Source organism: Alligator sinensis, unplaced genomic scaffold, assembly GCF_000455745.1.
Source record: "Alligator sinensis unplaced genomic scaffold, ASM45574v1 scaffold820_1, whole genome shotgun sequence".
Taxonomy (NCBI): Eukaryota; Metazoa; Chordata; order Crocodylia; family Alligatoridae; genus Alligator; species Alligator sinensis.
The window spans coordinates 998,326-1,023,736 of record NW_005842428.1 but is presented as its reverse complement, the minus strand read 5'-3'; the positions used below and the strand labels follow the sequence as shown (position 1 = coordinate 1,023,736).

At 44.9% G+C, this 25,411-nt stretch overlaps 1 protein-coding gene across 6 annotated transcripts in view; it reads right to left on the bottom strand.

The window, feature by feature from the left end:
* Nucleotides 1-25,045, bottom strand: part of CDADC1 (cytidine and dCMP deaminase domain containing 1) — a 38,405-nt gene extending 13,360 nt beyond the window's left edge. For 2 of the 6 annotated variants that reach the window (XR_003095625.1, XM_014522989.2), the window contains exons 1-6: nt 24,647-24,992; nt 20,028-20,205; nt 16,109-16,687; nt 8,807-8,856; nt 5,373-5,542; nt 1,110-1,299 (exon numbers count right to left, since the gene is read on the bottom strand). Coding sequence is in view for 4 of the 6 variants with exons in the window: in XM_014522989.2 (XP_014378475.1) it covers nt 1,110-1,299; nt 5,373-5,542; nt 8,807-8,856; nt 16,109-16,687; nt 20,028-20,205; nt 24,647-24,760 (1,281 nt within the window). In the remaining 2 variants the exon portion in view is untranslated. Of the gene's footprint in view, nt 1-1,109; nt 1,300-5,372; nt 5,543-8,806; nt 8,857-16,108; nt 16,688-20,027; nt 20,206-24,646 lie in introns of all 6 variants that reach the window. The other 4 variants (XR_001358567.2, XM_025211773.1, XM_025211772.1 and 1 more) reach the window with 4 other exon arrangements.
* Nucleotides 25,046-25,411: the final 366 nt, after the last annotated feature.

Below are 25,411 nucleotides of genomic sequence, written 5' to 3'. Positions count from 1 at the left end.
GGCTGAATGCTAGGCAGGCAGTGGTGCCTGCCTGCCCAGCCTGCAAGGTGCTCTGCACCACTTTGACTCCTGGCCAGACTGTGCCTCACACCCCTACATTTCTGGGATGCACATTATAATTCTCAGCAGCTGGCTGGGACCAGCCTCTGAAATCTGGGACTGTCCCAGTTAAAATGGGACATATGGTCACCCTAACCATAGTGCCTCCAAGAATGGTCTCTCACAGAGTCTCTTTCCAGTGGTTGCAATCCTACTCCATATTCTCAGTGAAGGAAGGGGATGGTTTGCGGAAGAAAGGGAGGGCACATTACACAGTATGGCTAAGGTCATTTCATAGACTAAATAGTATCTAAAAAGGAACTTGCAAGTTTGTGGGGAGAAGATATCACGCGAAGTGGACACTTCCAATCCTATCCTTTGCCCGCCTTGTCTCACTCTGCAGAGTACACTTCCATGTAGAGGGACTCAATGGGATAAAAGAGTCTTTTACATGGCTGTTTCTCACCCCCTCTCCCATGTGAACCGGCCCTGGCTTCTCTCCTTGATAGCGGTATGATGACTAGGTTCAACAGCAAAACTAACAACGTGTAAAAGCCAATGAGGTGCAAGTAATATTATATTTTTTTCTTGACACACTACAGTTACTAGAAATACTGTATTTTGCGGAGAGGGTCAAGGAAGAGTCTATCACACGACTTACATACTTGCAAAGACTCCATTTTAAAGAACTAGTGCCACCTGGGAACATTTAGAGTCAATCTTCCAGTCAAAAGAAGGCTGGACAAGATCCTGTTTGGAACTTGTCAAAGCTACTTCCCAGATGGTGGATTTTTTTCTCTTTTTCACAGGTTATGAATTGCAGAGTGTTTCTGCTCAAAACACCCTCTGAAGCTTTGTCTCCCCTAGTAGTTTTCCTATCACTGGTTTCACACTAGAGCAGCGCTGGTTTAAACCCTAGTATAGACAGAGCACAGGCAATTGCCACATCATGGAACTGTGATGAAACCAGAACTGTACAATATGAGGGTAAAATTTGTTTTAGCCTCTCTCTGCAAGCACTCCTGCCATTTCTGCCTGCTTGGTATTAAAATATAGGTTCAGCTACTTACTGTAAACTTGCTAACACCCTCAAGTTCACCAAACTTCATGTATGATATGTCTGCTTTCTTTCTTCCGACATCTACATCTCCTGCATAGATTTGCTTGATCCCAGCACCTTTGATTAGAGGCACACATTCATCACATGGACATTTTGTCACAAAAATCATGCTTTCCTCTTCTGGTTTTATATCTTGACACCTACAAGCAGTCAGAGACATTCCAAAATTAAAAATTTAGCAATAGTAACTGGAATAGAGAAAGGAAATGCTAATCATGGTATAATATGCTCTAAGAGACAGGAGGTTATCCCTATCAAAGACCATGGGAAGAAGGTGGGAATGTATGGCATTTTTAGCGGTGCGTGAGGCGCAGTGCTGGGCATTCTTCAAAGCGCCCGGTGCTGCATCGCATGCATTTGTATAAACAGCAAAATGCATGTTAGCATTGAGAAAATGGAGGCTTTGCGCTTTTGAACTAAAACACGTCGAAGGTGTTTTAGTTCAAAAATGCACCATAGCCATTGCCCCAGTGCTGATATGCATTTTGCCATTTACACAAATGTATGCAACGCAGAGCCAGGCATGTCAGCTTGTATGTGGAGCAGACTCGATTAACTGAGTCTGCTTGGATGTGCTGGATCTCTGATGCATTGCAGCATGAAAAGGTATGTATATAAATGCCCTATGAGGGGAATGGGCCTTCTGGGCCATTGAGTCTAGTCATCTGCATTCACAGGCAACCATTTATTCACGGAGTCCTCAGAATCATCACTTCAAATCCATACATGCAACTACAGAATGTAAAACCAGAAACACCAAGAATAACCTACAATGTACCAAATGTAAAAAAGCAGAGAAGATGAAGGCACTGAACAGCAATGACAGATGTAAATGGTTAATATATTAACTTAGAAAAGGATAAGATATACCTAGAAAAGGACCATGCCACAAACTAAAGAGGAAAAAAACAACCACCACAAAACACAAAGTCTTTGCTAATCTGACTTAAGGGAAAAAAATTCTGGGCCCCAGATTTAGTGATCAATATGACACTAAGCAGAGGAGAAAGACCCTCCACCCAGGAAACTCTTTGAATCGTCTAAGTACCGGTGGGAGCATCAGCATACCTTAAGTCAAAAATCCCCAGTCTTAGCTCTGGCCAACATCCCAATGATTCAAAAGAAAACAAACCCTCTCCACCCCTTCCACACCAGAAGCAAAGAGCATTCAAGAATTTCATAGCTTCATAGTTGATAGGGTCAGAAGGGACCCGAGCAGATCATCAAGTCCAACCCCCTGCCATGGGCAGGAAAGAATGCTGACCCCAGCAGGGTGATTGCCTAGCCTCCTTTTGGTATACCCCAAGGTATACCCTCCAAGGTATACCCTCCTGGATACCCCAAGGTAGGAGCAAGCACCACTTCCCCTGGAAGTTGGTTCCAGATCCCAGCTGCCCTGACTGTGAAGTAGTGCCACCTGATGTCTAGCCTGAACCTACTCTCGATCAACTTTTGGCCGTTATTCCTAGTTACTCCTGGTAGTGCTCGGGGGAACAAGGCCTCTCTCATTCCCCGCTGGTCCCCCTGGTAAGTTTATAGACGGCCACCAGATCCCCTCTCAACCTTCTCTTGTGGAGGCTGAACAAGTTCAGGTCCCGTAGCCTCTCCTCATAGGGCCTGACCTGCTGCCCCCTGACCATGCGAGTGGCCCTCCTCTGGACCCTCTTGATGTTGTCCACATCCCTCCTGAAGTGCAGCACCCAGAACTGGACGCAGTACTCCAATTGCAGTTTGACCAATGTCGCATAGAGGGGGAGGATCACCTCCTTGGTCCTGCTCGTGATGCATCTGTGGATGCATGACAAGGTGCAGTTAGCCTTCCTGACTGTGTCCTCACGTTGGCGGCCCATGTTCATCTTGGAATCAATAATGACTCCAAGATCCCTTTCTGCCTCTGTGCTGATGGGAAGGGAGTTCCTCAGCCTATAGGTCTGTTGCTGGTTCTTCCTCCCTAGGTGCAGTACCCTGCACTTGTCAGTTTTGAATCCCATCCTATTCTCATCTGCCCACCCCTGTAACCTGTCCAGATCTAGTTGTAGCCTGTCCCTCCCTTCTAGCGTGTCCACCTCTCCCCGCATCTTAGTGTCATCCGTGAATTTGAACAAGGTGCTTTTCACCCCCTCGTCCAAGTCACTGATAAAGATGTTGAACAGTACGGGCCCCGAGGACCGAGCCCTGGGGGACTCCACTGCCCACATCCCTCCAGGTCAAAAATGACCCATCCACCACCACTCTCTGGGTGCAGCCCTCTAGCCAATTTGCAACCCATCTGACTGTGTAGGCATCAATGCCACAGTTGCCTAGTTTTTTAATGAGAATGGGGTGAGAGACAGTGTCAAAGGCCTTTCTAGTCCAGAAAGACTACGTCTACTGTGACACCTGTGTCCAAGGATTTTTGTGACCTGATCATAAAAGACAACCAGATTGTTCTGACAGGACCTGCCTCTACTGAAACCATGTTGGTTGCCCCTGAGCATCATCTCCCCTGCTGGTCCCTCGCAGATGTGCTCCTGGATAATTCTCTCAAAGAGCTTCCCCAGGACTGAGGTAAGACTAACGGGCCAATAGTTACCTGGGTCCTCCTTCCTCCCTTTTTTGAAAATGGGGACCACATTGCCCTTTCCAGTCCTCTGGCACCTGGCCAGAGCACCACTACTGCTTGTAAAGTTGTTCCAGCGGTTCCACAGTGACCCCTGCTAATTCCCTCAGCACCCTGGGGTGGAGATCATCCGGACCTGCTGATTTAAACACATCCAGCCCCACATGACAACCTGGAAAAGCCTTAAAGCATGGGATTGCCAGACACCTAGAGATCCCAACATGAGGACTGAAAATACAAAATTCCACATACTGTATGTGCTGACTGTTGACCAAAGACCTCCCTACCCTTCCATAAATGTATCCAGTTAAATCTTAAAGCAATTTAGATTCTTTGCCCCTGTTCCTACTTGACTTGGAAAACCACCCCAAAACTTCACTCCTTTGATAGTCAGGAATCTAATTTCCAATATAAATCTATCTATAGCCTGCTTGTAACCATTTGATCTTATACCACTGTTTTTCAACCCAACATCTCTTCTTCTTCCCTAATACTGTCTCTGCAAATCTACTTGTAAAAGGTATATCTCCTCTCAATCTCCATTTTGTTAAGCTAATCAAGCCAACCTCCTTAATCTTCTTTAATAATAAAACGTCTAAATTTCTTCAGCAATTTTAGTAGCCTACTTTGTACCTGTATCAATTCAAATAATTTTTTTAAACACAGGTGACCAATACAGCACACAGCATTGGCTTTGGCCTTACAAAAGCCATGTACAATAATACTAGTAATATCTTGTCTTTATTGAATATACCCTGCCTAAAATAGTGCTAGCCTTTTTCACTGCTGCCTCACACTAGTAGCTCATGGTCATCCTACATCTGACCAGTGCACCTAGATCCCTCTCCTCCTCTGTTATATAAAGTTTGTTCACCCCTGCCTTACAGCCGAAGACCTTGTTATTGTTCCCCAAGTACATGACTTTGCACGTCATACTGTTAAACTCTTCCAGTGCTCCATTCCACAACATTATCTACATCTTTCTGTATACTAATCCCGTCTTCTTTTATATTGGAATACCCCTACCTTACCGTCATTCTCAAATTTCATGAGAATATATCTAGTTTTAGTATCAAGGTCACTGACAAGCAAGATAGGTCTTAAGACTGATCCCTGAGGAACACCACTAGTAACAACTCTTATCAGATAACTCTCATTTGGATTCAACTTGCCAGCTATGAAAGAAAGAAACTGCATGTGTCATTGTTAAATAATTTCAACGTTTGCCATTCTCTAGTATTTCAAGTTAGAACAAGGGTATGACAGGAACTAGAGAGAGAGAGAGAGAGAGAGAGGTAGGTGTGTGATGTTAATGGTGTCTACCATATACAAGAAGGAATATTAATTTAAACAGCAAGTGCAGCTGACAATGGTGAAGAATTCACAGACTCTACTGTGCCTATGTACATCCCAATTTTACTCTGTGTGTGTGTGTGTGTGTGTGTGTGTGTGTGTGTGTGTGTGTGTGTGTGTGTGTGTGTGTAATTACAAAGGTGTAAGTCAGAGTTTGACCATACAAAACACCTTCGATAAATCACAGTACTGAGCTCTGCACCTGTCTTCGGATCATTTCTGAACTTTCTCATTCTTTTTCAATGACAAAAAATCTATTACCTGAATGTCAAGGCATTCTGCTCAGCATGCACAATGTATCTGAACTTTCTGATTTCGCGATCTTTTTGTTTATCATCCATATGAGGAAAATCAGCATATTCAGATCCAACAGGAAAGGCATTATAACCACAGCCTATGAAATACATAGCTCCTGTCCCATCACAACTTCTCTGAAAAAGATTAAGCAAACCATCAGGTTTGGTTTAATATTCAATTTAAACATCTGCAAAGTATCAAGAAAAAAAGTTATTATATTTAGTGCAGTAACCATGTCTGATCAGTTCGTGCCAAGTTGTACCAACTATAAGAGTGATCAAATTTTGCTAACATTATATTTTTGTAGGGGTTTGCTATAAAGATAATATATGAATCAAGGCACCAGACAGGCACCTTATAAACTATATGATGTAATAAGACCTCAATAGCTGCTTCCTCCTCTAAGAAATACTGATGGTGGCAGTAATGATTCAGTTATTAGGCCATATTAAAATATATAAGGCCAAAACAGGACAACTTTCTGCACTCTGCCATTTTATGAAGATGAATTTCATGTCCAGCATACTGATATGTTAAAAAAAATAGCGGTTGACACTAGAAGTGCCCAGTACATTGATATGTATCTGATGATCATCAGCTTCTAGCAGGCAAATGATGTTAAAAATGTATCAGGGTATACTAGCCCCCGAGGGAAATTTGACTACTTATCCTGATGCACTAAGAGTAATAAAAATAAACATAGAAACAACTTAAAATAATTCCAGCATAGAAGAGTAAATGAGAATAAAACACTTAGCATTTATATAGGACCTTCCATGGAGGAACAAAAAGCAACTGATTTGTAAGGATGCAAGAGCTCTGTGAATACAGTTCTGGTGGCAGTCTTGACCTGTTCTGCAGTATACTAGTCAATAAATCATTGTGGCTCTCAGAAAGCATCTTGTGCTAGCAGAGAATGCTAGATCCCTGGTCCTCAACCTTTTTAAACTCAAGGTACCCCTAAACAGGCTTGGGACACTACTTGAAAAATGCCAGCACTTAGCTTTCACTCATTTTTTTTTACCAAAAAATAATAAAGCACGTCTTCTGTTGCAAAGAACTCAAAAGGACCACAACAGGTCTGAATGCTTTTGACACTATGGATTCCTATTTGAATTCTCCAGGTTTATCTTGTGAACCACATTTGCACACCTAACAGTGATAACATTGTGTGCGCACCTTATGGCACCCTTGAAGGGATCTCTAGGCACCTTGGTAGAGAATCATCATCATAGGTGATTGGTGCTGCCTTAGTTGGGGGGGGGGGCGCATGTGATTTCCCCCCTCCCTCCCCCAGTGGCCAATGCTGCAATGGCCAATTGCTGCAGCCGCTTATAGTTTCATAGTTGGTAGGGTCAGAAGGGACGTGAGGAGATCATCTAGTCCGACCCCCTGCCATGGCAGGAAAGAGTACTGGGGTCAAACGACCCCGGCCAGATGTTTGTCCAGCTTTTTTTTAAAGCCCCCCCCAGGGTAGGAGCCAGCACTTCTTTTGGAAGCTGGTTCCAGGTCCTAGCCACCCTGACAGTGAAATAGCGCCTCCTAATGTCTAGCCTGAAACTACCCTCCGCTAGCTTGTGTCCCTTGTTTCTTGTAACTCCCGGGAGTGCTTGGGGGAACAGGGACTCTCCCAATGCCTGCTGGTCACCCTTGACTAATCTGTAGACTGCCACTAGATCCCCTCTCAGCCTTCTCTTTTGGAGGCTGAACAGGTTCAGGTCCCTCAGCCTCTCCTTGTAGGGCCTGCCCTGCTGACTCCGAACATGTGGGTGGCCCTTCTTTCGACCCTCTCCATACTGGCTACATCCCTCCTGAAGTGCGGCGCCCAGAACTGGACACAGTACTCCAGCTGTGGCCTGACCAGTGTCGCACAGAGGGGGAGGGTCACCTCCTTGGACCTGCTTCAGATGCATCTGTGGATGCATGACAAGGTATGGTTGGCCTTCCTGACCGCGTCCCCACTTTGTCAGCCCATGTTCATTGTGGCATCAATGATGACTTCAAGATCCTTTTCTGTCTCGACACTGGCGAGAAGGGAGTTCCCCAGCCTGTAGGTGTGCCGCTGGTTCTTCCTCCCCAGGTGCATTACCCTGCACTTGTCAGTGTTGAACCCCATCCTGTTCTCATCGGCCCACCCCTGTAACCTGTCTAGATCCGCTTGCAGCCTGTTCCTTCCTACTAGCGTACCCACTTCACCCCACATCTTAGTGTCATCTGCGAATTTGAACAGGGTGCTTTCTACCCCCTCACCCAAGTCACTGATGAAGATGTTGAATAGTGCGGGCCCAAGGACCAAGCCCTGGGGAACCCCACTGCCCACATCCCTCCAGGTCGAATAAGCCCTGTCCACCACCACCCTCTGGGTACGGCCCTCCAACCAGTTAGTGACCCATCTGACCGTGTAGACATCAACACCACTGTCTCCTAGTTTCTTACTGAGAATGAGGTGAGAGACCGTGTCAAAGGCCTTCCTGAAGTCCAGAAAGACTATATCTACTGCGACACCTGCATCCAAGGACTTGGTGACCTGGTCATAGAAGGTCACCAGGTTGGTTTGACAAGATCTGCCCCTAATGAACCCATGCTGGTTGCCCCTGAGCATAACCTCCCCTGCTGGCCCTTCCTGGACATGTGCCAGGATAATTCTTTCAAAAAGCTTCCTCAGGACCGAGGTAAGACTCACGGGCCTATAGTTTCCTGGGTCCTCCTTCCTCCCTGGGTCCGCTTCCAGGAGTGGCTGCAGCGATCAGCCAGCGCTTGCGGGGGGGGGCACGCGCGCACGGTGGCACCAGCGCTCCCGCCTGACCCCTCTGCCCATTGCCTAAGTGGCGAGAGCATGCGCCCCCATGCACCCCCTACGCGTTGCCACTGATCATCATGCTAGATCCAAAAAAGCAAGCTGAAACAGGAGAAATGCATTTTTGATTCAGCTGTTTGCTGCAAAATTTCTTCTAGAAACCTAAACAAACAGGTTCAGCACTACAGCAGAGATTTGTAGGAGAATGTGTCAGACAAACCCACACTCTCTGGACATTCTAAGGGAGACCTGAATAGTGATTCTGTTTAAGAGGCACCTCCTGTCAGATTAGCAATACCAACAAAACATTTTAGCAAGAATGCCTGAAAAACTATAATGATGTTCCTGTGAAGCCTAACAAAGATGAGAAGGGAGGCCAAACCACTGTGGTATTTACTAAGTCAATCAATTATGCTAATTCACCTTGATAGCCTAATAATGAACTAATATTTAATTTAGGGTTAACGGAAAGTATACATAATACAGTTTTTCTATAACTCTAAGCATGAACTTCTCTTTTGCCAAGCAATTAGCCAATGCTAAGAAAATTAAAATGCACAAAATGCCAGAGTGAGAAAAGGGGACAGCTTTCCATACTTACAGATTTTCCTTCTGCCCAAATCACAGCTCCAACTCCTGTTTTGTGATCCTCTAAAACACAAAATGTATTAGAAGAAATAAATAAGTGGCAAAGTACTTTCTAATCTATCTATCTATCTATATATATAAAAAAATGAAGTGTATGTCTGTCTGTATGTATGTTCATTTATAACTTGAGAATGGCTGGTCCCATTTACTCTAAACCTTCCAAAAATCACTGAATACCACCTGAAGAAAATTATAGGAGGGTTATTTTTCACTCAACTCTTTTGGGGGCTTCCATTGACTGGGATTACTTTGCTTCTCAGATAACAAACTGGTATCCCTCCATTTTGGATGCAGTGAATTCTGTTCAATTGTCATTATTATATTGATGCTTGCGGGTTTTTTTCAACTCAGTTGTCATTATTATACTGACGCCTGCCTTTTTTTGCTCCATGTTAAATATTAAATGTTAAACATGTTGCACTATGTTCTTTAAAAATAAACAATATTTGTTACCTAGATAGGTTATACTGAGTTCTCTGATAATAAACAAACACTGTAATTACAAAGATAACCCAGGCAAAGAATGGGTACTTCAGCAAGTTATTAATAAAATAAACCTCACAGCATTGCTGAGAGGCATTATCCACATTATGCAGTTAAGGAAAACAAGGAGTAAAGATTAAGAAACTGGCCAAAGATACAGAGGTCTATGGCACAACTTAATGGTGAAAGCAGGAACAGAACTTAGATCTCCTGACTTGATCCTGTTTCTTGAGACCAAAGCCAACCATCCTTCTGTTTGGCAATTTAATATTCTAGTGTGGGGAACTATAAATACTGGTCTCTTTTGAAAGCTGCTATAAAGAAATACTTGCTAACATCCATAGATGTCAATGGCTTTGGGAATTCAGTCCACTGCACCAGAACATTTTATTGGATGGCAGAAACTCACTGGAAAACTCTTCAAAGAATAAATAATCAAAATAAGTTTAATTTGGAAGCAAACGTTTTAAAAGCCAGGTAGAGAATCAAATTTGAATTCATCAGCCTTTTGCAGGCTCTTTCTTTCACGCTACATAGGAAGGTCTGAATGAAACTTTCCCTTTGCAGTGTTTGTTATCTTAGACCAGGGTGGGTGATTATTTGGGCCCACAAACCATGTAGGGAGTTTTTTTGATCTGTTGTGGGCCAGGAAAGCACCCCGCTCAGCCCCGCACAACAACTCATCAAAATTCCCTAAGCGGCTCTGCTCCATCCTCATCTGGGTGGCTGGGATGAAGCCGTGGGCAGGTGGGAAGCAGCACCTGGGAGCGGGACAGGCAGGCAGGCATGGCCAGGATTGTGGGGCAGTGCCAGTGCAGGGCTGGGGCAGAGCCATGATCTGCTCCCCGCATGCCCCTGTGATAGGTGCCGGTTGTGGGCAGAGGCATGCAGGGAGCAGATCATGGCTCTACCCTGGGCCCCAGTCCCACACTGTTACCACCCTGTGATCTCTGGGTCTCCATGGAGACTGGCTCCACAGGGACCCACGCAGGCAAGGTACGCAGCTAGGAGGATGGAATGGAGCCACAGATGGGCAGGGAGTTGCATCTGGGGCTGGACCCGGGATCTTGGGGTGGTAAAAGCATGGGGCTAAGGCCTGGGGCAGAACTGCAACCCACTTTCTGCATGACCCTGCCTGCAGAACCTATGCCCATCCCAGGGACATGAGGGCAGCAGATTGTTGCTGTGCCCTGGGCCTGGCCCCACATTTCACCATCCTGCAATCTAAGCCCTGGCCTCACCTGCCCATCCTGCTCCCATCACTCCACACCTGGCTGCAGCCTCAACCCAGCCACCTGGCTGTGCGCCCTGCCCATGTAGGGTCCCACCCTGGCAGTGGGTGAGGGGTGGAAGGGCTGGGGTGCCTGGGCAGTAGGGCTGGGTCCAGCAGTGGCAGAAGCTGGAAGGAGCTGCTATCGCCAGGGTTGCTGGAAGCAATTCTGGCTACTGCGCTACCCCAGCCCCGCTGAGTGCCTTGGGGGTGGCAGGACTGGCTGCGTGCACCACAGACCAGGCTGCCCCTGCACCTCAGCTGGGCAAGACTGAGGGACTTGCCATGGGCCAGACAAAATCCCTGAGCGGGTCAGATCCAGACCATGAGCCATATTTTGCCCACCCCTGTCTTAGATGGTGCTGTTCCAATTAATTATCTCCCAGCATTCCTAAGTGCCAGTCAGACTATATCTACACTGGTTTTGCAGGACTCATGGGAGGGCCATCAAGCAGCTGCCCTGTCCACCTGCTCTTGCTCCACATACATCAAACTTGGAAAAGCGGCAGTGAAGTTACCATTAGGGTGCCCTCCACTGCTATGGCTATTGCAATTCTGGTTCTGGTATGCAGGAGGCAGGAGCAGATAGGCAAGGCTTTGCTATTCAGTGGTACTCAAGAGTGCTGTAGAAGCAGGAGAGCCACACCCTCCAAGTACTCCACCACTTAAGAAAAGGACTTTCCCCAACGAAATACTTTATCAGGTATAAAAAGGGGTTTACACTACAAATTCATTATAATGAGCCCTGTTTATAACCACCCCCCAAAAAACCAGTAAAAGGAACCAATTTTTTAATACAATGAGCATGTTTACTGTAACAGGGTTAGTTAACACCTTTTTAACAAACTTTCTCCCAGTCCCACAGGGGTTTGTTATAACGAGGTGATAATGTGCTTTATACATATATCCTAGTCATTCCCATATATTAGCCAATTTAAGAGGTTTCACCTTCTCTGCTCCTCTTGCATCCCATCTTTATCACGTGGCAAAACTACTGCTACATTAGTGACTTCTTGTCTATTTTGGTGCTACTGCAGATTAGTGACTACATTAGTGACTTCTTGTCTGTTTTGGTGCTGTAGACTTCTTGTCTATTTTCCACATAAGATAAGGACCTAGTTGCAGGATTCAGAAGGAAAACAGGCTCAGTTGGACATAAGGTAGCCTTATGCTGCAGCAGAGGAAATTTAGGTTGGAGATTAGGAGGAACTGTCTAAATATGAGGGTGATTAAATACTTGAACAGGCTACCTAGAGAAACTGTGGATTCTCCACCCTTGTAAGTTTTCACGAGCAGGTTAGACAGTTGTATATTAATCAGTGTACAGCACTGCTAATTTGCAGTGCCAGGGCAAAATTTGCTACCAGGTTCTCTCGGTAGAAAAAAAAAAAAACCCCCAGAAAAAAAAAAGCAGCACAACCCACACCAAAGTAGTGAGTGCTGCACCAGGACAAATGCAGAGATGGAGGAGCAGGCAGCCCGCTCTCCCACCTCCCATGCACTGTGGAGCCCCCTGTGGTGAAGTATCCTGTGCTCCAGCCAGCCATACCCTGCCTGGCTGGGGCGCAGCATACCCCAAGACAGGGGAGCAGGCAGCCCTGGGCTGGTCCTGTCTCCACATGCCTCAGCACAGAGGCTTCACTATGGAGCCCCCATGTTGAGGCACACTGCACCCCATGCAGCTGGCTGGGGCACAGTGTGCCTTGGCATGGGAGAGCAGGAAGCTTGCTCCTCTGTTTCAAGGCACACTGAACCCAAGCCAGCTCCTCTGTGGCTGGCTGGGTTGCAGTGTGCCTCAGTGTAGTGGCTCTGCAGTGAAGCTCCCATACTGAGGCACATGGAGAGAGGGGAGCAGCCAGCCCCAGGCTGCCTAGTCCCCTGTCTTGAGGCACCCTGTGTCCCAGCCAGGTGGGGAGCATCTGGCTGGGGGACAGGGTGCCTCAGCGTAGGGACTCTGCAGTGCACAGAGATGAGGGAGCAGGCAGCTCTAGGCTGCCTGCTCCCCCAACTCCATGTGCCACTCCTTGGCCAACCAGGGAACAGGGTGCCTCAGCGCAGGGGATGGCTTAGCGCAGGGGATGTCCCAGCCAGCCCCCCTGCAGCACATGGAGCAGGGGGACATGTCCCGCTGCAAAGCACACAAGCAGAAGTGTGCACTGTGGCACAAAGAGGTGTGCACTGTGGCTATTTGCAGGGGAGCCTCCTGTGGTTCCGCATAGGTAGACCTGGGTTTGATTCCCAGATGCTTACACAACTACAGCCATGGGGTCACCAAACATCTGGACTCAGCCTGGTCTTTGGATTCTGTCTCAGTGGCCCAAAGGGAGGATGGAAGGTCTGGGCAGCCTCCACTCCTCCAAAAATTCCTCCCCAGGCATATGCATCAAAGGTCTGGGTGGCCTTCATGCATACACCACGATCCAGGAGGATTGATGGTTGCCGCTATTTGTAGACATGCGCCAGCTCGTATGGATCTGGAAAATAGGTATGAGACAGGTAGGTGAGACTGGCATTTTCTATATTGGCTTCTATTCCACTGAGGAGAGCACACACACCAGCAGACTCTCTCTGTCTGAAGGGGGTTTGTGCTTGAAAGCTTGGAAAGAACAATTTTTTTTCAACTATTTAGCTGGTCTAATAAAAGATATCATGTTTACCCAAAGAACCTTGTCTGCCTATGTCCTTAGACCAACACGGCTATAACCAACACCCCCAAAACATGGAAGATAGTTTATATTTAGGCACCTCAATACATAGCCTGGTTTCTAAGAAGTCTTAGAACTTGGCAGCTACCACCAACTTCAACAGATGTAACTACAGAACCGAGAGCAGAACTGGCCCTTCACTGAGGTAAATAGATTTTCAGAGGGACCTTTAAGAGCACACACCATAAACTTCAAGACAATTCACACTGTGGCTCTTGAACAACATGCTGAAAGGACAAAAGTGCATTGCTTGTTTTAAGCATAGGAACAGAGAGTTCCAACTGGCTCTTGCCTACTAAGTCCAGGGATAAGTGTATTTTATCATCACAAAGGAACACTAGTCACAAAGGGTACATCCAGACGAGTATAGTAGTGCAGTATGTGGCACCACAAACATGTTTGCAGTGCCACATACGGCAGAGTCTGGTGTTCTCCTTGCTACAAGGGCATGCTGCCTGAGCATGCGCTGCTGAGAAGTGGAGCCAGGCTGCCTGGAGCCATGTTCCACTGCCAGCCAGGTTCTGTGTGGCCTAATCACAGTGGCTGCAGCCCCGGGAGGCCCCCAGGTAAGGGGGCCAGCACTATGCTGGCCCCAGCCTTCCCTACCCCACCTAGGGCAACCTGTTGCATGCCAAAGCGTGCGTGGCACAGGCATTTCCTGGGGACAAGCAGCTGTGGTGCAAGGTGCGCCACTGCTAGTTGTCCCAGGGGAACCAAACATCAACGCACATCTGGATGTGCCCAAATTTTGCAGCATCTTGAGATCATTCAATTGCTATATAATTAAATGCGCCCATCATTCTTCAATTCAGAAATCAGTGCAGAGGCACAAAAAGGGGTGACAGCAGTAACACTTGCTGACAATTTTTGTTTACTACCCTGACTTACTGAAGAGCCTTTGCTTCTGCAGAGGTGCTCCCAGAACTACTCCTAAGAGTGGGAGGAAGGAATTCCCTCTGCTATTCAGGAGGCACTTTCAGGTCTCACTTTGAGAATGTTTAGGAATAAGACAAAAGGAAATGTTAAAAATCTTTCTGCTCCAATAACATGCAAATGACAGAAACAGGTCTCATTCCAGGGAGCAGTCAAAATCAGCTTGACGGCAAGCAGGTCAAGTGCTCAATAGTGAGGAGAATTATACCTGCTTAAGTCAGTACCACATTTGGACTCAGGGACTAGTGCTTTATTTGTAGAAGGAAGGCGGGCATTTCCTTTCCTCTAACTGCTATGCAGGTCTGTACAGAAAATCTATTACAGCGATCTCCCCAAGGTCTTTTGTTGGCAATCCTTTCATTTGCAAGAGACGGTGGATATTGCAGCCTATGTTGTAGATGGTTTCAGTGCCTTGTGTGACTGAATAGTCCAATCCAATTGCATGACCTGTGGCAGTGGTTGCAAATGTATGTGTCATGGATGGATGGTTTGGGAGCTGCTTGCTTTTTATGAACTTGTTTCTCCTCAAGCTGTTGGAGCCAATTCCTGTCATAGACTTCAATCATCCCTGGTAGAGACAACGACACCACTTGTTCCCATCGTTCCTGGTAGAGACCATGACGCCACTTGTTCTGATCGCCTGCCAAGGTTTCCATTGGCCAGGATCAATTCCAAATGCCTTCATATCTCACTTGCATGTGTATTCATAGCGAAGCTTGGAACATTCTGTTGTTCTTGTTCCCTCTCGTAGTTCCCTGTATAGCATGTCCTTGAGCATGCATCCACCTTCCAATCTGCTCAGATGGCCTAGCCAGCGCAGTCACCTCTGAGTAGGGCTATCACACTTGGTAAGTTTGCCCTTTGAAGAATCTGTGTTGATAATTTTATTTTGCCATTTGATGTTGAATATATGGCATAAACAGAGCAGGTAGAAGCTGCTTAACCTCGTCTTTTGAAGGTCTACATTATTGTTTATTGAATACACTAAAACACTACTTAATTAGGACTACATCCTCAAGAATGCCACATGGCTTGCAGATGTCCACAAATATAGCAGTTTATACAAAATATGCTTTGGGGCGCTCAGTGCTTGCAGAAGCATGGAGGGAACATAGAGGGTTATGAGGTATGATGTCCAGGAGGAGGAATAGTTTGGGCTTTTTGAAGCCAATCTTATATATAAGAATCAAAACTGATGCTGAGCTTAAATAGACTCTATGGGAGTTATTAGGAGAGACAAGGAATAGGAGAGCACCCTAGTTTAAAAATGATAGGACTTTACAAAAAAAACCAAAACCCCCCAAAAAACAAAACAAAAAAAAGGTGTCTTTTACCCAAGGAATATTCTCTCCTAGACCTAAGGGCCATTCAGGATGGTAATATTCTCCTAATGGGTAAGACAGCTCTAGAATAATACTGTAAATATAGTTCCTATTTAAATACACACACACACAATACTAAAATACTGTCACAGTGCTATTCAATTACCTACTCCTCTTGGTAGGTACCAGGTGTTTATACAAAGATGCTTGCAGAGGCTCTGTTAGTCTAAATATTGTATCTTCTGAGACAGCAATCATGCACAGTGGATAACAAGGCTATACAAGTATCATGCAGGTGTAATACCTGCACTGTGATAATTCCTTCTATCTTAGCAGCTCACAGCCTTTTGTAAATATTAATGCATATCCTCATGAAGTAACCTCTTATCTCCTTTGTACAGCTGTAGAAACTGAAACACTTACTGTATGTGACCTTGAGCAAGTCACTTAAGTGCTAAGTGTTTGGAACATAACTAGAGTCCCCAATTCAGTCCTACAATTCTCACAAGACCTGCTTTCCTTGCATTAATGAAACAACTCACCTGTTCGGTATGCCAGTAACCTAGCTTGTATCATACAGTGCCTTGCAATTTCTTGGGGCAAGCTTTGATGGTACATTTCACGTGTCTGCTGGGATCCATTACAGAAAAATCCAAAGTGTTCAAAGGCTGGAACACTGGCAGCTATTGTGGCCAAAACCAGGATAAGATCTTTCATATTTTGTCTAAGATTGCTAAAATATGGATTTTCACAGAGATTCTCCAGCCCTATAGTCCTCAGTATTTGCTTGTGCCTTTCTTCATTTGAAATTAGGAATAAACTTTCATACTCTTTTATTCTTTCTTGTCTACATTCAGCATAAAAATCAGTATTAAACCCAGGTTGAGTTTTTGCAATTTTTTGAATGAAGTCACATTTGCAAGAGGTTTCTTCTACAAACTGCACCATATAATACACCAAAGGTTGAAGCAAGACACACACACGAACTCGACTATTTGACTTCAGTCTTTCCACTGCTTTGGCATCTAGCTTTGCATCTTCAGTAGTGGTAGGGTTGGACACTTCAATTTGCAAGCTGACTTCAGGATCTGCAGGCCAATATGAAATTTTGTTCACTCCAGCTGGAACAAAAGATACACCCCATTAGAAGGAAGTATAAATCCAGTGGAGTATGCAACAGTTTTCTTATCCTTAGACTCCAACATTAACCTAAGCCACTACCTTTCAACCCATTTAGAAAACAGAATGGAAGTTGTTCTGTGCATGCGTGTAATGGATGTGCTGACAAATCTTGGGGGGTTTGCAAAAACAAGATAATTTAAGTTATGCTTCTGATCACGTTACACGGTTCTCTACCAACCAAAAGGTTAAGTTACCCCATCTGTGACAGATGGAAACTGAATGTTTTCTACAAATGTAAGCATTTCAGAGCAGGACTCTCTTCCTTTCTGTATATTTTATGGATGTAACCATATTACTAGAACATGACAAAGCAGCCACTGATAATAATGCTACTTCCCATAGGGAAACACAGCTCTACATAAAAGACCAGTCTCCACCTTACAGATGAATATATGAATCTATTAACATGCAAATGGACCCCTAAGGAAGTATAACAGGTAAAAGAGCAGAAAGTTACTTAGGCTGGAAATTGACCGGGATGTCAGGTTTAAGAGCATCACAACAGCATCCACAGCCAGAACCTCATTTTATATCTTACTCCAAAATATGAACCTCATAGGGCCACCTAACTTCAGGACAGTCAGGATCACATGACTAACATGGTTTTTAAACAGCTGCTATTTAGGCAGAACTTACCCACTTAAAACAAACCGAGTGATTCAGAAAAACCTTCCTAAATGTTTAGGTACTTGAGAAGTCCCCAAGTACCATAAGTTTCTGCTGAAAACTGATGTCTGTGCCTAAAATATAAGCATAGTACGTGCTCAGAAATGTCACCATCTTGACTGAGCCATAGGCATGCAGGCCTAAATCAAGCCTGAGGTCACTTAGGATTCACAAAGAATGTTTATTGATGCTTCCCTAGTGCTTTTGGAGGCAAGAGATGCCATCAGGACAATTTTACCATCTCATTTATGAGGTTGGCATGTACAAGCAGATCCAGGTAAGACTGGGGAGTATGGAGAGGATGTCACAATTTCTCAGTGACAGACCCAAGAGGCACGAAGGAACTAGTAGAGACTGGGCACACCCCTGAAAGGCTTCAATCTGATAGGCATACTTTGGGCATGTCACGCCTAAAAGAATGAGGAGTAGCCATATTTTTTGCCCAGAGCCTAGAAGTGAAGGTACTTGCATTTCTGTCCACACAGAGGGCTAGCCTCAACCAGGGAGATGAAGAACACCTCCATCCCACCCTATAACCTACAGCTTAGGGCGGGGGGGGCAATTACTTCAGCTGGAGGGCTGCTTAATGAGTTTTGGCGAGCTGTTGAGGGCTGCAAGGGTGGCCCTGCTCCTTGACAGGTGCCCTGCCCCCTGGTCACCATCTTGGGACCAGAAGCCCTGCCCCATAACCTCTGACCTTTGCCACCAGAAGTACTCCCAGGTACCCCTTGCCCCCTGGAAGTACTCCTATTGGGAGGGGAGGGTTGCCATTTGGGAACCAGAAAACCACCCCCCAAATTATACACTAAAAATGAAACACCTACTATAACATATTTTAATTTTGTTACAAAACGTATTTTTGTTACAATTTGTGTTTGCATACTGTATACAGAGTTGATTACATAATAATTAAAAAATAAAGTATTATTCTTGTATACTGTGTGGGGCAGGGTGGGGTTGAGGGTTTGTGTGTATGGGGGCAATAGGGTTTGCTGGGGCTGTATATGTGGGGGCATTGTGGGGGCAGGGTGTGGGTGTGTGGGGTTTGTGAGGTGTGAGGGAGGGTAGGGAGACCCCCCACACATCCCCCCCAACTCCAGTAGCGGCAGCAGCACCAGCAGGCAGCGGGCGCTCAGGGCCCATACAGGCACTGCCACCTGGCAGTGCATGGCTCTGGCCAGCACTGTACTTGGTGGCAAGAACTGCAGTCCAGTCAGCCCACCTCCATTGTGCAGGGCTCCAAGTAGTGGACATTCAGCTCCTGGCACTCATAGGCCACCAGGGGAAGCCCTGTGGAATGGAGCAAGCTGCCACATCCACCCCTGCCATGCTGGTAGAGGCGGGCCAGCTGGACTGTGCTCCCTGCCACCACATGCAGCGCTGGCTGGCGCTGTGCACCACTGGGCAGCAGCACCTGCATGGGCTCCGAATGCCCACTGCCTGCTGGTGCTGCTACTGCCGGCGTTGGGAGCTGCACGCCATGAAAGGGAGTCTGTGGTGGGTCCGCACACCTTCTCTCACCTTCCCTTACACCCACCCCCCGCCCAGCTAAGCTCCGCACTCCCACTGCCCCCCTGGTACAGGCTCTGTGCTGCTGCCAGCCCCATGCTCTGTACTTCCACCCAGCTGCAGCTCCCACTTTCCCTGTTGCTTCCCTACCTGCTGCCCAGAGTGTGCAGAACAACAGGGAAGCCAAGCAGGCCCCCTGGCAGCTGCAGTGGCAGCAGCAGCCCTGCCTAGAAGCTGTTTACTGGCTAGACTGGGCATTTCCACCCATGAGGGTGGGAGTAAGGCACATGGGCAGGGTGGGGTACAATTTGTTGGTGGGCCCATGGACCAGATGAAATTGCCTGGTGAGCCGGATCTGGCCCGCAGGCTGTATTTTGCCCGCCCTTGGCTTACGGGATTCTGTTGGGAGTTGAATGATGTGGATTTCAACCTCTGCAAGCTGAGGAGGGCTTAGAACCCAGGTTTCTAACTTCCTCCACAAGGCCTCAGACTCTTAGTCCAGTGAGCAAATGCTGATCTTCTCCTCTCTACCCCTACAAATGGTGGGCTATACTGCCTCATGACTTCAGTGATTACATTAAGACAGGGAGTCCTGGATGCAAATTAGGAGATGTGCTTAACTTGGGGTTGCAAGGAATCTCCTAGCTTCTGCCTAAATCTGATAGGATTTCAAGACACTCCACCCTACCCTACAGCCAAACTTCTTTTGGGCTGTCTGTGTTGTATTGTTCAGAGTGCTGGCTGTTGTGAATCCCTATCCAAAGTGCTTATGTCTCTCCAGTCCAGGTATAGAGATCTTGAATGTCCAACTCAGGTTTTTGAATTTCAGTTCTGGATACCTAGATATTAGGCAAAATGATCTCAACTTCACTGAGGTAATTTTTTTTTTTTTTTTTAATCTGGCCCCAAGACATTGCTGGCTCAGTAGGAATTACTACTGAATCATCGACTCCAGAACTGAAACACTTAGAACTGAAACACTTAGTAATTGTTCCCCCAATTAAAGGAGACAAATGCATACAAAAATGGGACAATTCAAACAGCTTTCTCTGCACAGTAAATCAAATAATATTAGCCTCACCTGTACCATAACCATTAACTTACCATTTACAATCATTTTTAAACAAGTAGAACATGGTTTTCTGGAAAAATAAAGGTCACAGTTTTTAAGTCTTGATCCATGTTTAATAAGAGCAATTTGACCAGCATGCAATTCTGCACTGGAGCAATGTAGACCAACAATTTTCATGTTTTTCACCACAACAAGACCAGCCTTCTTTACCTGCATTGAAAAGAAACAAGCACGCACCATTTAAATTATTTGAGACAGAAATTGTATATAGCTCATTCGCTAACTGTATAATTATTTGAGACAGAAACTGAATATATGGCTCATTCGCATGGTGTTCCACATAGCAGGGGTTTGCCTACCTTCCCATTTGCACTTCTTTGTATTTGGGGTCAGAGTAATCTGATGAGGGTAGAAACAGATTTCTCAGTACCATTTTAGACACTGACACTCAAATACAGACTGTAAATGAAGAACGTCTGGTAAATACTACATTTACAGACATTTATATTCTTCACATGAAATTTCAGGGGATGATCAGCCTATAAGAGTCGGTACAATTTAGTAAATTTGTTTCAGTCAGTCTCCCTGGGTAAGGTTCATCTTGCAGCCACAGAAGCTAAAAAGGCTGTCAAAGGTGAATGTGTGAAATCTAGCCTCCAATGCTAGTGACTGCCCACAGTGACACAAGCTTTAGGGGTTCATTTTATGATATGGGAGATTTAATGTAGTTCAGCCCTCTTAAATCAGATTATCAAGGACGAGAAGAATGTTTGGAAGAGAATAGTTCTGCCTTTCATCTGCGGGACTTAACTTCTACGGAGGCTGCTACAGAATTAGGAAAAATCCTTTTGTATTATGCAAGGAAGATTTGGTGCTTTTGCATCCTCAAGACTTAGGAGGGGAAAAAAGGAAAAAGAAGGGACAGCCTAGAAAAATGATATTTGTCTAATAAGCCTGTGATGTATTCCAACAACAGTGACAATCGAAAACAGATCACAAATGCCTTAGATTTATGAGGGGTGTAGGTTGTAGCTATGTTGGTCTAAGGACACAGGCAGATGAGGTTTTTTGGGTAAATCTGATATCAAATTTAACCAAAGAACCTTGTCTGCCTTAGATTTATGAGGTGATTTTGGTTCTCATAGACATCATAGATAAAACTGTACCAAAGTCTCAGATGCAACCTGGGTACCTGCCCTCCTGGACTTAATCACTTTATGTTTGAATCTGGACTTGAATTTTGTAAGGTGTTCCATCAATTGTCTGAATACTGTACACAACAGTGGTTCCCACATTTTTTGACTAATAGACCCCTGTCAATTTATCACAGATGCACCATCTTATCAAATTTAATTGAAATGGAGGGTCTACTGTAATCTATAGACTACAGCATGGAAACCTCCATCTTAAATCAGCTTAAGGAAATCTGAATCCTGAGGTAACCCAGAACTGTATGATTTGGGTCAGATTACTATTCATTAGTTTTCTGTTCTTTTTCCTGTCCTAGATGATGCATGGGCTGCATTTTATTTATTCTCTTCGGTTTTCAAATTGGGCAATGTACAGTTTCCTCTTCAAGCAGTTTAACTGAAGAAACAATATTTACATTTGAGTAAAGTTTTAGTACTCTAAAAGACTTCTCTTGTGTTGTTAGGCGGTATATGGGCATGGTTTATATAAAAAGATTATTTTAAAAAGCATAAAACAATTCACAAACATCATAAAAAGGACAAAAAAGACAAAAAATCATAAAAGGACCACTTGAAGCAACTCTATTATAGCAAGTTCATAAAAATCATTTCCAACTGGAGACACCCAAACATTTTCCAATTAATCAGGAGAATAGTTGTATTAGTTATGTACCTTTTTTCCCCACTACCATCAACATATTCAAGCTTTAAGGCTAGAAAACACAGGACAAATATATATTTTAAATATATGTCTAAGAACCTCTCTCTACTGAGTTTTCAATAGCTATCCAAGGAAGTTTGAGATTTAAAAAGAGAAAGACTCTGCTCTACTGACAAGATCATACTTTCAAGATCCATTTGGGTGAGCCATTGCTGGACGGCAGGAGACGCCATGAATACTTCCTTTTAACAAGACAGAATATTTTTTTCTGTCTACCACAACTGAGATATTGCATTTTCTTCTTCACTGTTAGAACAATGAGGCAGTGGACTAGACTGCCTAGGGAAGTTGTGGACTCTCCATCATTGGAAGTGTTCAATAGGTTGGACAGGCACTGGTCAGGGAGGATCTACCATGGGAATTTCCTATGCTTTTCGACTTTCCTGGTTGCTTCATGGGGCTAGGGGGAAAATTCACCCCCTTCCCCCTCACTCCTATGCCAGGGGTTTTTCATAGTTTCATAGTTGGTAGGGTTGGAAGGGACCTGAGCAGATCATCAAGTCCAACCCTCTGCCATGGCAGGAAAGAGTACTGGGGTCAAATTACCATGGCCATGTGTTCATCCAGTCTCGTTTTAAAGACCCCCCAGGATAGGAGCCAGGACCACTTCTCTTGGAAGTTGGTTCCAGATCCTAGCTGCCCTGACAGTGAAGTAGCACCTCCTGATATCTAGCCTAAATCTACCCTCTGCTAACTTGTGACCGTTATTTCTTGTCACTCCTGGGAGTGATCGGGGGAACAGGGACTCTCCCAATGCCTGTTGGTCCCCCCTGACTAGTTTGTAAACGGCCACTAGATTCCCCCTTCAGCCTTCTCTTGTGGAGGATGAACAGGTTCAGGTCCCTTAGCCTTGCCTCGTAGGGCCTGCCCTGCTGACTCCTGATCATGTGGGTGGCCCTCCTCTGGACCCTCTCCATGTTGTCCACATTTCTCCTTAAGTGTGGTGCCCAGAACTGGACGCAGTACTCCAACTGCAGCCTAACCAGTGTCGCATAGAGGGGGAGGATCACCTCCTTGGACCTGTATGAGATGCATTTGTGGATGCATGACAAGGTGCAGTTGGCCTGTCTGACTGCATCCCCACTGTTGGCCCATGTTCATATTGGCCTCAATAATGACTCCGAGATCCTTCGCTGCCTCTGTACTGACGAGAAGGGAGTTCCCCAGCCTGTAGGTATGCTGCTGGTTCTTCCTCCCCAGGTGCAGTACTTGTCAGTGTTGAAACCCACCCTGTTCTCATCTGCCCACCCGGTAGCCTGTCCAGATCCGATTGCAGCCTATTTCTTCCTTCTAGCGTGCCCACTTCTCCCCACATCTTAGTGTCATCTGCAAATTTGAACAGGGTGCATTTTACCCCTTTGTACAAGTCGCTGATGAAGATGTTGAACAGTGCGGGCCTGAGGAACCCCACTGCCCACATCCCTCTAGGTCGAATAAGACCTGTCCACCACCACTCTCTGGGTGCAGCCCTCCAGCCAGTTAGTGACCCATCTGTGTAGGCATCGACACCACAGTCTCCTAGTTTTTTAATGAGGCATTAAAAATGACTTTTCTTCAGAGACATTGCATGTTGGATGCAACCAAGGCTGGGGATTTTGACTGGGGTGTTGCCAATGCTTCAGGTGGGACTTAAAGCTGAAGTTCCTGGCTAGGGGGTCTTGCCTCTCCATTTAGGGTCAGAAAGGAATTTTTATCCCATGGTCAAACTGATATGGATTGTGGTGGTCTTTGCCTTCCTCTGTAGAGAGGGGCATGGACTTCTTCCTGGAAATCTCTTTTGAGTGTATACTAACAACCTTTTACAGAAGCAGGACATTGACCACCATGGTTTCCCCCTACACATTTTCCCTGTGGCATGTTTGCATGTTATGTCTTGTGTTGTGTCAGGGTTGACTCTGTAGTTTTGTTAAGAGGGTAGACAATCCATTTGTGCAGGATGTTTTGGAAAGGGATGGTCCTGCCTCTGGCAGGGGGCTGGACTAGATGACCTATGGAGGTCCCCTCCAACTCTACTTTTCTATGATTATCTTACCTCATAGGTCCGAGAATGACCTCCTAATATAAGTTAAGCACTTGGATTAAAGTATATGTAATTCTCAAAAAACTATCACATGGTAACCCTAGCATCCTATTTGCTGAAAAAGATATGTGCTATATCTGTAGTCCCACAGAACTCTTAGAGTTTCAGCTCCATTTTTTTCTGAACAGTGGTTTGTCTTATTTCTTTCTTATTTGTTAAAAGACAACCAGCAAATACCAAGATGTGTATCAAGAAAAGTGCAAACCCAGTCTGCTGTGTATTCAGAATTCTCTGTTACTCCTCTGACCTGTTTATCAACTCCAGTCCATCTGGCATTTCAGTTCTTTTCTGTTCTAATATGCTCCTTAGTATTTCAAGCAGAACAGCACACACAATAATGCTTCAACTTTAACAATGCTCTGATATAAATAGAACACTAATCTGTTACTGCACTTAAATTCAGGTGATGAATAGGCAGCATTCTTAATCTGTTCCTCTCCAAGTTCTACTCGTATAGTAGAGCGAGATATGCGAGTGGAATTTTCATAGTTTTTAAAAAGTAACTGGAAAAAGTTTGTTGGCTATAACTTATCAGCCTGAGAAAATGCTTGCCATGTGTGTGAAATGATCTCACACTCATCTAGCTAAATTTACAGCATAAACTAGTAAGTAGCATCTATTCAGAAAGGCTGACTGAACTACAAACAATACATATTTTACCTGTGATTTCTTTAGATGTTCAACTGAAGGAAAGAGTTCCATCCAGAGACTGAATAAAGTGAAAAGGTTAACTTTAGAAAGCCTTGGTGTTTGACCTGCAATCAAAAAAGTCATTTACTGATAAACTTAGTTTCAAGACACTTATTTAGTGTTCTGTAATGTAGATATAGGAGTTGGAATTCATTGTTTAGTATACATTAGAAGAGAGAGTTGCTAAAGCAACCTATTCAGCTTAAATTATTTGCTTAAGTCACAGACTAAGCTTTTATAAACCAAAGACTAATATTAAAATGTTACTGTGAATTACTCTATAGAAAATTTAAATTGTGTTGCAATAGTACATACTTAGTATTGTATAATGTTTCCAAATGTATGCATGTGCAAATCAAAATGCTTATTTCTAGGAGTAATAAGAAGTGGTTAAGAACAGGGTCAAGTAAAAAACAAAACAAACAGTTCTACATAGTCACCCTCAGAGTTGGACGAAAAATTGCAATAGTAAGATTTTGAAAGTGAATACAATTACAACCCAAAAGTGAGCCATTTCAACTAATTAGGCAATAAAGCTTAAATGGTGAGGAATCCATTTTTAATAATTCCCCTCTTTTAATATCCTGAGATTCACAGAAAGCAACTTCCATGAAATCTTTACATGGGGTATAGATCACACAAGGTGGGTGGGAGTGGGTGACAAATCAGAACTTAATTTCATAGTGGCTACCTTCAGCACTAATGTCTAAACACACCCCTCCACTAACAGCAAAC